The sequence below is a fragment of the Channa argus genome, chromosome 20, assembly GCF_033026475.1.
Source record: "Channa argus isolate prfri chromosome 20, Channa argus male v1.0, whole genome shotgun sequence".
In the NCBI taxonomy this organism is placed as follows: Eukaryota; Metazoa; Chordata; class Actinopteri; order Anabantiformes; family Channidae; genus Channa; species Channa argus.
Window position 1 is genome coordinate 2,468,215 of NC_090216.1, and position 14,887 is coordinate 2,483,101.

Below are 14,887 nucleotides of genomic sequence, written 5' to 3' on the forward strand. Positions count from 1 at the left end.
GGTGGGATGAGAATGTGTTGGTCCTCCTCAAACTGTGATCTGAAGTACATTTGAAGGATGGGTAGCACACGTCAAGCTGTCGTCGGCGGTGAAAATGTCAAAAGTCTTCTGTGTTGTGTGGATCACACATCTGCAGCTGTGTACACAACCTGTGTTATGTCTCACATTTCACTCGTTTGACGTTTGACTTGAAAGATGGAGTTGTAATAGGTTTGATATTTGAAAGTGACCAGCATGACTTGCTCCATGCCACTATGTTTTAGTTTGTATTTCTTTTTTCACCACTGAACTCAACACACATCTTGACTTTTTGGACATCATATTCTAACGGATACTGAAACATGAAACCACCTTGTTCTCACCTTTCTTCTTGTCCTACATGAACTCTTATCTTGTGAAGAGCTGCTTTTAGCGGAGCTCTCACGGGCTTTAACACCCTCAGACAAGATGTGGAGGTTTGTTTGTTTTTTTTTTTTCTTAGTGTCTAGGAGAAAGCGAGCGGGAGAGGACGAGCGCTGGAAGTGTCTTGACTCGTCCTGACAGGATCAGCTTGACCCCCAGTCATTCTTGTAGTCTTGACAGCCTGGATGAAGGTCATGGTGTTGCTGTTAAAAGCAGCACTCCCTGAAGTACTGTGACACCCTGCAGCTCAGGACTCTGTGTGTGTGTGTGTGTGTGTTCTTCTCAGTGAGCTCAAGTGAAATTGGAAAAAGCCTAAATGTGTTTGTATTTTGTTGTTGCTGTCTTCATGTATGGACTGATATTTAAAGGCGTCTTTAAGGTTCAGTTGGAGGCTGTGATATAGAAAGAGACTCTGATAATAAGCTCAATAGCAGGGTGTGATCCAGAACCGGCTAAGGTGTGAATCCTGACTGTCAAGAACTGTCTTTAATGGAACCGTGATGTCAGGCAGACAGTGTTTGGAGATAATTGACCCATGTTTTCTATGGCCAACCTAACAAGAGGTTCTTTTCTGAGGCTCTATCTAAAGTGGAGTTCTCAGATGGGAGATGTTCTTTATCCTGCAAACCTAAACACCTTTACATGGTGTCCAAATTTAAATGCGTCCATATCTGCCACGTTGAAATTCCACACATTTATCATCTTCTCAGTCTTGTGACAGATCGAGTCCTCAATCTTGGCCTTGGTTTTGAAGCTTTAAGTTGGAACAATTCTGAATTTGGATTAGAGCTAAGAATTATGTCCATGTTGCAGGAAGTATTGTGCTTTATGAAAAGGGTCGTGCAGTAGGTTACCCAGCATCTATGTCCAGTCACCTGCAACTACTAATTAATAACATGAGCTATGGCTTTTCCTGTATGCCAACAGGTATGCTTTAGGTTTAATAACTTAACCTCGACCTTAAGTGAACCCTATAAGCTGATGGAGTTGTAATCATGCCATGAATGGTGTGTCATCAGTCATAATTGTGGATGTGATGCAGTAGGTCACCTACTACTTACCAGCAGTGTTATTATTAGTGATTTGCATAGTGATGTGGGGACACTTGAGTAAATATGATGGACGAGCAATAATAGCAGTGTGTGTCTTAATGTAAAAGCAACCAAATTTGTGCAGGGAGCTTGTGTGGGAGGATGAGCGTGGCACAAAACACACTTTAAAACACACTTTAGTTTGTTTCCCTTCTCAAAACTGGTCAATGCGGTTTCTCGTTCATCCAGGTGAAACTATTAGGAAGCTGAGTCAGATAAACCTTTCATTCCTTTGTTGGAAATGTTTCACTGCTCATGCAAGGAGTTGTAGTTTGGGGATGTCTCCCACCCCCAAATCAAAGAAGTATGCAAAACTGAACCTTTTGAGTCAAAGAGTAGTAGGGGACAACTTGACAGTGCAAGGGATTTTGTCTGATCTGTAGTCCTAGAGTCCTAACAGTTCCACTGTTCAGTCCTCTGTTCCATTAACATGGTGTTAAAAGCAGCCTGTCCCTGGTGTAGCGTCCTGCTCCCATGCCTGTTAATGCCTGCTGTCAGGACTATTAAACCCACAGAGAGCGAGAGGGAGAAAGAGACGTGAATGCAGCAGAGCGTAATATAAACCAACTCCCTGATCTCCATGTACTGGACCACTAGCATCCCCTGGGCTCTGCTGCTGGCTCCAGCAACACAAACACTTGAGTTATTTAGTTCTGCATGTTAGAGCACGAGGAATCACGGCTACACGTTCTTAACGTGTTACTAAACACGCATCTTTCACTGGGCAAAAGTTTTACCCTGTTACATAAGTGTTGGATTTTGCTTCATAATACTTAGACCATTTCAAACTTTGCAGGTTGACACGTTGATGTTGAAGCTGCCAATATTCAGGATTGATCTCAATGCCAACGAGTCTTGGGGGCTGCATGCTCTCTAAAACAAACCGCTGGTGTTATTCCTCATTTTATATTATTATGAGTAACTCCCATCAAAATAGGAAAACCAATAAAGTGTCAAACCATCTCCCAACACTTTGCAAATGGGGAGGGAAACCTTAAAACACAGTGGTGGATGTTCGGCTGAGTAAAAAAAGAAACTACAGCCCTCTGCTGTTTTTTAATAGTTGTAGGGCAACAACAGAGCTCTGTCTGCTTGTTAGGTGTCTTATAATACCGTCCAAATCTGTTGAAAAAGACAATTAAGCTTAGCTACTGCTATCGCTGAAGAGTATTGTGCCGCTCATGTTTATTTGCATTAGCTTTATTGTAACCAAATTCCTGTTGTGTTTTTTCTTTGCTTCATTTATATAAGAAATCATCCCAACAGCTGTAGCCAATTATTTTTCTCATCACAGGGAAACTGGTTAAATGACAACTAATGCGGCATTTTAGATTCAGAGTCATTCGAACAGAGCACAAAACTCATTGACATGAGGAGAAGGACGTGATGTTTAGACCCAGAAATTTTCGCAGAGGGAGAATGTGCAGTATATCGATAGGCTGCTCATGTTGTGTAGTACTACATTTCTCCTGAAGCAGCTCTTTGTGTACATGTAGAAATAGAAACTAGGCAAGTGAACACAAAAAAACATGACCATGTCTTTACCTTGGAGAAGCTCATCACTCAATATTTAGCAGAGCGAAGCTTGAGTCTGTCTCGCAACTTTCATGTATCTTGGCTTCTTGGCTCGGTCGATACCTCATCAGCACCATATAGAGCTGATGTGCTGCTGGTTGAATTTACCAAACCTTTGAAACGGCTGCCGAGGAGATTCAGACACCGCTGCACTTTGTGTTGTTGTGAATATATAACTTATTGGAAGCATTTTGCCTCGCAGGCAAAACAAAAATAACTTTTTTTCTTTTCACTATCAGTTGGATGTACAGCAACACAGCTTGTGTGGAAGAGATTTGCATCTCAGATGTATCTGTTTGTTTATCTGTGAGCTGTGCAGAATGTGGATTTTCATGATGATACTTTAATTTGACTGTTTGTTGAAAACATTTTAAGCCAAGGTCTTTAAACGCTGTAATCAGTGTTGATGTAGCAGCATATGAAGACTCGGAAAAAGAGCTTTTTTTTATTCCTAATGATGATCAGTTTATTTAATTAGCCTGACAACGTTACAGAGTCACGGTGCCATTTATAACGCAAAAGAAACTTGTTTTTGATAATAACACATTAGTGTCAGGTGTCAAAGCTGTAGATAAATACAGCATGTTTGTGCCGTTTAAAGGAAAGTTGAGACGGGTCAACAGTGTATGAAGGACTCCGGTGAAAATGTTAAACTTTTATTTGGAGCGTGTTAAATTTGACGGCTGAGTTTTAAGAAAGCAGAGTGAACACAGATTTGAAAAGAGAGATTTCAGATCCAGAGGAGAGTGTTGCAATGGCTGTTGGTGCAGAACAGGCTTCAGGCTGTGTTGATGCAATAATTTTGATCCGTTCTGTGTTTTGTTTTTTGTTTTTTTTTTGTTTTGTTTTCTTTTTTCTTTTTTTCCCCCAAGTAACTGGTTTTGACTGGATCTCAGTGCACCTGTTCAAAGACTTCACCTGCAGGGCTTATTCCGTGGTCTGCCAGCTGCTTTGGTCAATAACAGAATTGCTGCATGTGTGTTCGGAGATGTACTTACAAGAGCGAATGTTTTAAATTCAGATGTTCTATAAAAGTACTCACTGTTTTCATTCACACATGCTATAAAAATGAGATTAATGTGCTGCTCCTGTTATTGATTTAACAAAAAGTTGAATAATGTCATGGTTGCTTCGTTGTTGATTCTGGATCCTGCAACTATTTTCCCGAATTCTTTGACATTTTCAGCAAAATAACCTGAACATTGCTGTTTGATAAGGTCCATGCAACTTGCTAAGTGAAGAGATCTATAGTTTTGTATATAATTGCTATATCTAAATTAAAAATACATGTGAATATGTAAGTGGGTAAATGAAAACCCTAATTAGAAACATGTAATGTGGTGCAGTGCTATGAGGGATAAGTTCAGTGAAATAGCAGAGAATGAAGCACAATAAGGGATATGTGCAACTTGGGAGGAAGTAAATGTTGGAATGTGTTCTTAAATCTTTATTTATTTTTATCTTTTTATTTATCTTTTTATTTATATTCATTACTTGCACCATGAAAGGCACCTAATTTTGCTATACATGTACTGAAAACTAGACGTTAATATCCACTGGAATTCCTTAGTATTGAAAATGTAGAACAATTCAAAAATCATAACGTCTCCTTTTATTTTACTCATTCATCTTAGTAAGAATATTCTTGTGAGCATAAAATATATATCTGTTATATGCTGAGCTTAGAACACGAAGTTATAAAAGTCCCAAAGCTGCTTAAAACTACAGGTAAATATGCAGCATAATCATCCATGAAATTAGTATGGACGGATTAGCAAGTGGATCTATGATGTAAGGGAGTACAAAATCATAACAAACCTAAAATGGATATAGTATAGTATTTAGCAAAGAAATATCAAAGCACTAAATACCAGCTATTTTTGGAAAATGTGAGGAAATAATCTAGAAAACCCAGCATCACCCGCCTCCAGACATCAGAGCTTGTGAATAGTGATCAGCTGATCAGCTGCAAGCAGCTTCTTTTGGATGTCAGTCGGTGTTTTCAGCTGATAAAATACTGACGATGTCGCCCACGTCACCAAGCATCTCTGTCCTCTCTCATCGTAATTCCAGATGAAGTGATCAAAGGCCTGACCCCAGCCCTGTCGTGTTGTAGAGCGAAGAGGCTAAGTGTCTAAAGTCGAGGGGACGCTGTGCTTACAGTCATACCCCTGCTCCTCAGGCCTGACGTCTGCATGATTTCCTCGGTGTCATCTGGCTCTTTCCTCTCACTCGCGCCGAGCTTCTCGCACATTTGTGCAACTGTCATTCAAGTGACTCAGCCTTCGTCCGCGTCATCCTTACTCTTGTCCCCCCTGGGTGGACTGCTGCAGCATGAAGGGTCGCGGTCATGTTGTGACCTCGTCAGATGACAAAATGAGAGGGAAGCGATGGACTGAGCAGCCAGACTGCAGCAGATCAGCCAAGTGTCAGTGCTGATCCGTTGCTCCACCTTTCAGGACACGTCCACAAAATTCAGCCTGCTTTTCTGCCCTGAAGGGGACGCTGCTCTGTTTGATCTTCAATTTAGAAAACTGTATCCTACGATACCCATATTTTAACATATCCTCCATCCTAAATGCTCATATACGTCATACAGTATGTCCCTGTCCACTCGTACTCAATCACTCAATCCTTTCTGCTCTTGCACTTGCATCTCGTGAACTGTGAACACTTTTCTGATAGGACTTTGCTTTGATGTTTTCTCCTTGAACTTAGATTTTTGCTGCCTTGTACCTCACTTGTAAGTCGCTTTGGATTAAAGCGTCTGCTAAATGACTAAATGCAAATGTCGTACAAAAGCATGTGTTAAAATTGTGCACCAAAATGGCACCTGCTGTTTCTTACAATAGAACCAAAATGGTGACTAGTGGAACAGAAATTCTATACCTACCTTCACTTTCCATGCGCAAACACTGGATTACAGCTGTGCAGACATAGTACTTTGTTTGGTTTAGGCACAAAAAAATTCTCATTTGTTTGATTCAGTACGTTTGACTGGTGTCCATGTGCAAAGACAGTCACATGTTCAGAGAAATGACCAGGCTTTCAACAAATCTCGCTTTTGTTCAGGATTCTGTCTTATTAATCTTTATACATTGTTTTACATTTGTTTCAAAGTGTTTGTGAGTATAAACCTTCAGTCATCATACAGCAATTCTGACATGTTTCTATTTCAAATATGGCCTTTTATATGTGTTGGGCTTAATGAGAACAAAGAGGCCTGTAGTTTCTGCCAGTTCCTATACTGTGCACACTCATACATATTAAGTCCTACTTCGTAGGAGCCTTTGCTCCATCTTGTTTCTGTCTCCAGCTCCGTCCCCCTTCTCACCCGCATAGATCATTAAAAGCTCCAATGTGTTTGTTCTTTGACCTCAAGGCTGGACGCGTAATTTTAACAATTTTCTGCGCCCACAGTAGCAGAAAATAAAGCCAACTGCGAAGCGGGAGTGAGACTGCGTTTTAGAACAGGAAATCCGAGAGTTAAAAAACACCAGCATGTGAAACAAACAGCACACGAGGGGATGGAAAGAACTAATAGAGGCCTGCCTGCAGCTTTGTGTGTGTGAATGAGAGATAATACCTACAGTCCATCTGGCCCCAGTAAAGGTTATGGTGACAGGTGTAATATCTCCAAGTAGGAAGATGTCGTGTGAAGTGTGTTATGAGAGCAGCGCTGTGACCTTTACTGTTGGTTAACCTGATAACTGACATCTGCACACACACACACACTCACACACTATCAAAAATGATCTTATCTTAATCTTTAAACTCCCTGACAAAAAGATCTGTATTTTCATTAGAGGAAGTGGTTGTGTCCCATTGAGTTTTTTGCTAAATAATAAACTGCGTAGCGTTGGATGTGTGTATCAGTATGTGCTGGTGTGGACAGTGAACCTGTTAGAAAACATCTGGCAGGAAGCATGATGTGACACAAACTGATATTTGTGTACAGACATTTCATGGCAGCGTTAAGCGTGTGCACATTATGTTCAGTCGGTCACCTTCCTCTGACGAGAGCAAATCGTTCAGACTTGTCGTAACAAAGAGATCACAGGTGTTGCCATTAATATCGGAGTCTGAAGTCATGATAGTGATCCTGCCTGCGGGGTAGCAGGGCCCTGAAACTGCAGCAGCTGCACGGCATCAAATGACTACAAATCAGGCTAGTCGTGCTAGTTTTTAGTCATGTGGATTTTTCTTCCTCTGTGGGTCAATTTACATCTTGTTTGTCCGATATTTATTTATGTTTAGCCATTTATTTTCATTTTGTGTCTCCTATTTGTGATTTTTCAAACCATTTGTCATTTTCTGGCCTATGTGCCTTTTTTTAGAACGAACTAACTTTGTGTTCAACTTGTTGTGGAGAGATCGGCAGTGCCAGTGTTCTAAAGATATTGGCTTAGAAACTTTTTTAAGCAAGACTCTCTCTTCTGCCCAATCAGGAAGTTTCTGCTTGGTAACTAGGATTTGCTGCTGCTTCTTCTTTTTCTTCATTGTGATTTGATCATGACAAAAGCATGAGGGGGCTGTGTGGAATGTAGCGGAGCGCAGCAGATGGTAGAAGAGTAGAGTTCGGCCTGCGCCCAAAGGTCCGTTGGGTAATCCAGCTTTAAATGTGTGCTCTACGTTCATTTAAACGTGACATTTGCCAGGTTTGATCATTAGATAATGACAAGTTGTATTGTTAATTTAAGCTGCGAGTGCTTCTTCAGACGGAGCTAGGAGGCAAAACAACACCCACATGGCCTTTAACTTGGAGCATATGTTGACACATAACTGTGTGGGTGCACACACATTCATACACGAGTGTATGAATGTTGAAGGATGTGTGAAACATCTAAGAAGCATTCAGCACTGTTACCAAAGTAAATGTCTGTGTTTTCAGCGTTCGTACAGGTGGTGGAAGTCCTCAAATGCTTGAAACAGTAGCTGTATGTCTTCCATAATAAATGGCGGTGTTCACTTTAATTTAAAACTCTTCCACCTGGGTCTCGCTTGCGCCTCTGAATGTGGCTGAGCGGATGGTGTGTATGTGGCTGTATTTACATCATCCAACTCCACCAAAATTAGACAGATTAAACAGAATAGACAAAAGACCAGGTTTAATGCTCACTAAAGCCAAAGTTACCGTGTCCCACGCCAATATTAACTCGTGTAGGACAAAAAGCCCTCTGCAGAAAAGACCTACGGCTCTTCACAATAGGAGAGTCTGCGCTTTCAGCTCACATGAACGGTGGAGTAACGTTAGACGAACGTTAACATGTGCGTGTAACTGTGTTCACGCTAACCGCTAGCTGGCGAATTCGCCGGCTAAATGATTGAGCATTAATTTTAAACAGCTTGGCCATTACAACATTACTACCATGTCTTAATTTTGACTCCACCACCAACTGTGACCTCAATAATAATCAGCCAGTAAAAGCATCACCTTTATGACATTTGCTGCTAAACGTAGAATTCATGGCAGAGCCACTGTATCAGACTTCATTAGATTATACAGGTGGTCATAATTTTATGCCTAATCCATGTATAATGCGTCTTTTTGCTTTACTTGACACTAGTTTCTGTTATTAATGCTGTATTGTTTGTCAAAGGTTTGATTTGATTTGCACAATACAAAGATAAATGTTCTTATTTGTTACATTTTTCAGTAATTCATTTCTTGAAAATAATTTATCCAGTGATTGTGTGTGTTAATTTCCTCTTTTAAGAAATTATGTTGGTTGTTTAGAGCATAATGCCATATTTTAAATATGATTTTAAAACTGATGACCATTTTCAGCACTTTTATATTTGTACAAATACCTAATTTTCCACAGCTGTAAAGTGGTGGAGAAGCTTGAAATGTGACCTTGAAAGTGCTTCAATGGAAATGAACCCTGTGTTTTGCTGTTTGAGGATTTGTATGGAACAAAGACTGGACTGGATTCATGATGACAACATAAACATAACAAATATTGCTGCTACACCACTGCCTCGTTCTGGATTTAGAAACTCTTCACAAGCCTTCAGTGACTTCTGCTTCTAAATGTTAAGTGAAGCCACAACATGTGGATTTTTGTAATTAGAATTCCCAAGTTTTCAGTGGTGGCTGATGTCTATCACTAGGTGTTTCATCTACCACATGGTGACTTGATTCTTTCTTCGCCCTATATACAAAAACATAAAATCTCTACTAAAAGTTGCCAGGTCTGTGCAGGGTGACCTGCAGAACCGATCCACTTCTGAGCTCTTCTCTGCTGTGTGCTATCAGCTGCGTGCTTGGCCATCATCTGCAGGATGCCGCATGTTATTAGGATTATCACACGGTGGCAAAGGCCCAGACGAGCTCCGGGCGCTTTGATAAGTGCAAGCTACTCGCTCTGCTCTCCCTGAAAAGCTTTTGTTGCTCCAGCATTTTGGCAGGACAACCCGTCATGAGGCTTAGTCGTTTGCGGTGAGGTGAACTTTTCAAACCAGCACACGGCGAAGACACAAAGTCGACATGAGTGAGAACAAAGACAGACAAAGCCTTTGCAGGAAGAGCTCGATGCTGAACTCGAAGCGGGATGAAATGCCGCACGCAGTGGGTGATTAAATTACCTCTAAACAGTCCTTGTTATTAACCTTGTCTCTTTCCGTGTCTCTTTGTGTGTGTCTGCAGGCAGTGGAAACAAACCTGGCCTCCAAAGACAGCCACTGGGTGTTTGTGAATGAGGTGAGACATGAAACGCAACACGTGACACAAAACTGTAATGTTCGAATGAGTGAACATTATTTTAATTTTACTGCCCATGTTTGTCACTATGGCTGCTGTTAGTCTGACCTTATGTTCCAACATACAAACAATGACTTTTTTTTAATGTTTTACCTATTTTAACCATATATACTGTAGTAATTAATAAAAATAAATTTAATTAATAATGGCCCTTTCATTTAAAAACAAATCTCAAAGTGCTACAAGACAAAGGAGCATAAAACAGGAGTTATTTAAAGGTCCTTTTTAAAAGCAGCTACAGTTTGTGGGGCCTTCAGATGTTCAGAAGGGGAGTTCCACAGGTGGGGGGCTGCTGAGCAGAAAGTCCGTAACTTAGTTGTGGGGGTATGTAGGTGGGTGGATATTAAAATGTTTATGTTCAGCCAACTTAAATCTGTGGCACCTGTTATGAGCCTGCTGCAGCTTTTTGCAGTTTACAGTCATTAATCCAATGAGCCACAGTTCAGCTGTGTATTCACACTTTGATTGGTGTAGTTCATGCATGTGTGAAGGACCTTCCGCTATTTCAGCAGTTTCTCTTATATTAACAGGTTTTAGCTGCAGCTACTTTTAACTACTCATTTCCACCATGTATCTAATAGTAGAAGTATTACATTCCATTACAATCCAACCTTGTTAGCAAAGGAAAACCTGACAGATTGTTTGATCAATGTTATTTTGTCCTAATTGCAGTGATTTAAAACAGTGCTGGTGGCCAAATAATTTAAACAGTTTTTATAGCCTTTGTATTTTTGAGTAGTAAATTGACAAAATGTGCTTTTGGAGCTTCTTTTTTTGCCAGTGAATTTACCTTTATGTAAATGAAATTTAGCCAGTGAAATGATGAAATTAGAGATCTGAGCTGTGGAGCTTGCAGTTTCTAAGCATTTGGTATTGTGGTGATATCTCTCTGAAGCGGATTTCTTGCTATAGGGATCCTACTGCAGTGATGTAATCCTAAACGGAACATTTCAGGCTGGGTTCCCACCGCTAACCCCCACCCAGCCCTCGGTTGAAAATCCACTGGCAACTTTCTATGTAATGGAGTGTGTGTGACGGGGGGGAAATGGCAGCACCTCAAAGACAGCAGGGATTGTGTTAAATGGCAAAAGATCTCCGGAGCCGATTTCTGCTGACTTCTCTGCTCCTGCCAAGTGATTGCAGGGCTGTTTTTTGTTGTTTTGTTTTAAATTATCGTTGTTTTTTAATTTGTCGCTCTGCTCCCAGTATCAATATCCACACATCTTCTAAGGCAATTAACTGAGCTGACAGGAGTGTTAACAGCATAATTCGGGGGGAGACGGGGGGGGAACTGTCATCTGCTGAAGGCTGAATACAAAAACCTCACAGCTCGCATTCAGTGCCAGATTTTTTCAGTTTTTCCCCCCCCTCCCTGTTCTTTGTACCTCCCAGCTTTGTACCAGTCTCCTAATCCACTTGAAATTCTCTGCTTTGTTTCAAAGTCATCATTTAACTAATTATACTCTGCCTTTTAATTAACCACAAGAATGAAACCGTGTTCAGAATCCCCAGAGTCGCTCGTTCGCCGGTGTCTGTTTGGGCTCTTCAGCGCATTAAATGCTGTTTATGATCAAATATGTTTCTTTTGATAAATATGCATTTGTGCTGGTTCCAATTCAGATGTGAAATGCGAGCACGGCGTAGCTTCTGGAACTCACTAAATGAGTTTCTGTTATCAGGAAAGGTTTTATGCTCAGTTTCTAATGTTGACATTGTTTAGAATTTGAAATCCTTCCCAGATCAGCACATCCATGGAATCACTGTAATACTAATACTGCAGTTTCATTCATAGTTGTACCACATTTACATTAGTGAAGATCTAAGCATTGATTATGGCCAATAAGATGCATTACAGTACCAAAACAAAACCACCAGTGTTGCCATTATATGACCTAGATAATTGTTTCACATATTCTCTTTGATTGTTCTAGTACAAAGATTAACATAGATGCTGAAATGGCTTCTTTCTCATGGAACTGATTGGCTCTGATTATAATAACCGGTCTGTTCACTCACATGCTTTTTTTATATTTACACATGTCCATGCTTGGAAAGGTAAATTTATTGGCTTCGAACTTTAAATAGTTTGATGCCGCAGACACATTATTGGATGATTTTAGCTGTTAATAAATCCCAATTGAAGCATGTGTATGTTTTACCTCAGGCTAACTTCCTTTAATAGCCCATGTGTCTGCCATTTCAGGTGTCAGGGAGATGCCAATTGGATTGTTTTACTCCTGGGAATGTATTTAACTATGTCTGCAATACTAACAGTTATTGGTCAGATCCTTTTTCAATCTCTTGAATTTTTCTGCTACAACTATTTCCGACAGATTTACACAACAAAAACACAAGCGTTTTTCTATAAGGGAACTAATTCCTTTTATGTGATAACCAACCTCTCATTAAACGTATTTCTGTCGAAAATGTTTTATTTTTGGTGCCAACAAAGTTCAAACATCACTAATGATCATGAATTCTAATCATAAATTGTGAAACTGAATTACACATCTGCTTTTAACGCCAAGAAAAATACAAATGTTTGAGGCAGTGTTTACAGGCTGAACACTGAATTGCTGAACTCAAGGCTACAGCTTTTCCAAGAAAGTTTCCTCAGGCCATTTCTGCAAGATTAAAGTACAAAATATATTATCATTTACACCTATTGTTAAAGTCGAAATGCTAATTTTTGAAGACCTCTAACTCTGGGAACCATCAGCTCCATCAACCATCAGCTCAACACCATTAACTGTGGTCTAACTGGATGATTGTGCAGCAGTAGTGACCCAGATGCAGATCCATCAAGATTAACTCATCAGTGTACTGTTGTTACACGAGGAATTTTTATTGCTGTAATTATCAAGATGGATTTTATTGCCCAGCTCAAAGTTTGGCTTCATAGATACAAATTCAACTACAGTTCACACAGAATTATTTACAACCCCAATTCAGAAAAAGTTGAGATGAAGTGTAAAACAAATAAAAACTGAATGCAAAGACTTCCAAATCTAATCAACCCATATTTTATTCACAATAGAGTATAAACAACATATCAAATGTTGAAACTGAGACATTTTACCATTTCATGGAAAATATTGGCTCATTTTGAATTCGACGGTCGCAACGCATCTCAAAAAGTTGGAACAGTATAATTGTGTAGCATCCTCTCTTCTTGTAACAACTGTCTAAATGTCCGGGACTGACGATGCCAGTTGCTGGAGTTTTATTAGAGGGATGTTTTCCCATTCTTGTGCTGCTGGGCCTGTGTTGCCAGATTTTTTGACACATTATGCGCCAGATATTTTCTATTGGTGAAATGTCTGGACTCCAGGCTTTTGAACTGATCGATTGAAGCTCTGCCCATACAGATGGCCATCACACAGAGACATACACAGACAGACAACCAATTAACCTAACATGCATGTCTTTAGGCTGTGGGATGAAACTGAAGGAAACCCACACAAGCACGGTCAGAACATGCAAACTCCACACAGAGAGGACACAGCCAGCAGGTGGATTCAAACCAGGGACCTTCTAGCTATGAGGTGTCGGCGCTAACCACCCCGAAACCTCGCTGTGCTGTAGTGCTTCATACACCTAAATGTCATGTTGCATCGAAACATAATAATTCTCATGTTTTAGTTGCAAACATGGAAAATATAACTGGCATTTTTTGCTATTTTTAAACTGTCATAATAGCTGTCAAACCTGCAGCCCTAATGCCAAGCAACTAACCCAACCTGAGCACTATGAGGCTGTTAGAGGTTCAAACCAAATCCTGCAGTTGACCATCTCAAAGATGGCGACAGCTGTATGTTCAGTGACCTTAGAAGACGGGAAAATTAACAATGCACAAAAAATCGTGACAAAGTTTTTAGCAGGGAACAAACGCCTGGTGAAATCCAGTGTGGTACCGCAGGTGAATCAGACAGCCTGTCAACCTCCCTCATCCTTATTTCGTTACCCATCTCTTTCCCCCTGCTTCCCTGTCTTCCCACTGTCCTCCCTCACTCCTCTGGGGGTTTAACTACGTCTGTGTGTAGTGTGTCACTGAGCTCAGACAGGTAACAGAGGTAGTTTCTGGTCCTGGATCTCGGTGCAGCGAGATGTCAGGTGTCCTGTCAACAGACAGAGGCGGGAGACAAGCTGATTTCCATCTCCTTCTCTTCCCTTTTCCGTGTCTTCTGTCAGTCCTCCCTCCTCCTATCATCCAGCATTTATTCACAAAAAAAAACATTTTGCAACACGTTAACTCCTGGTAGTGGTTACATGCACATGTCATTGCTTTAGTTCTCTTATATATGTAAGGTATGTCTGGATTTTCTCGATGCTACACACTAAAAACCACCAGCGCTACAATTAAAGGCCTGAAAACTAGCAGGGTTTATAGCTGTATCCAGCAAATGCGCTGTGTTTCAATTGTATGAACACCAAAAGCCTCAGGAAGGTCGTCTGACTGAACTGAAGCTGTGTTCGATACACGTCTGCAGTTTCATTTTTAAAAATACCTGACATTAACTGGCTAAAAGGATGTGATCGATTAAAGGGAAACAAGCACCCAGTGTTTTTTTACTTAATTTGTTCTATCAAAGTTTATCGGTTGTGGCCATATTGTATTGCATTCAACACAACTTCAAAATGAGATGCTCCGTGCCTCAATTTCCAACAGAAACATTTGCTCCATGACTGTATTTGAAATGTGATGACTGTTGCTTTGGTCACACCTTTATCAGGGAAGGTAGCAGTCCAATGATCAGACTGACTGACAACCCACCAGTCTTCCAGAGATGAGAAACCACACAATTTTTATAATGTTACTCTTCAGTTTGTTCTTTCTTATTTTGTGGCTTTTTCAATTCCCATTCACCTTTATTCAGACAGGGCCAATTCACAACAAATGCATCTCAAGGCACATTACATGACATGTCGACACTATATAAATTAGAGAGGAACACACCCCCCCCCCCCCCCCGCCCCAAGATCAGCACTAGGTGATGCTGAAGAGTTTAAACTCCTGTTAAAGCATTACGATGGGGTGAGGTGAAGCATCAGAGAG

General features: G+C 40.6%; 1 protein-coding gene across 4 annotated transcripts in view; it reads left to right on the forward strand.

The window, feature by feature from the left end:
- Nucleotides 1-14,887, forward strand: part of grid1b (glutamate receptor, ionotropic, delta 1b) — a 441,163-nt gene that overhangs the window by 362,108 nt on the left and 64,168 nt on the right. For all 4 annotated transcript variants that reach the window (XM_067488822.1, XM_067488819.1, XM_067488820.1 and 1 more), the window contains exon 5: nt 9,718-9,771. In XM_067488822.1, coding sequence (XP_067344923.1) covers nt 9,718-9,771 — 54 coding nt within the window. The remainder of the gene's footprint in view (nt 1-9,717; nt 9,772-14,887) is intronic.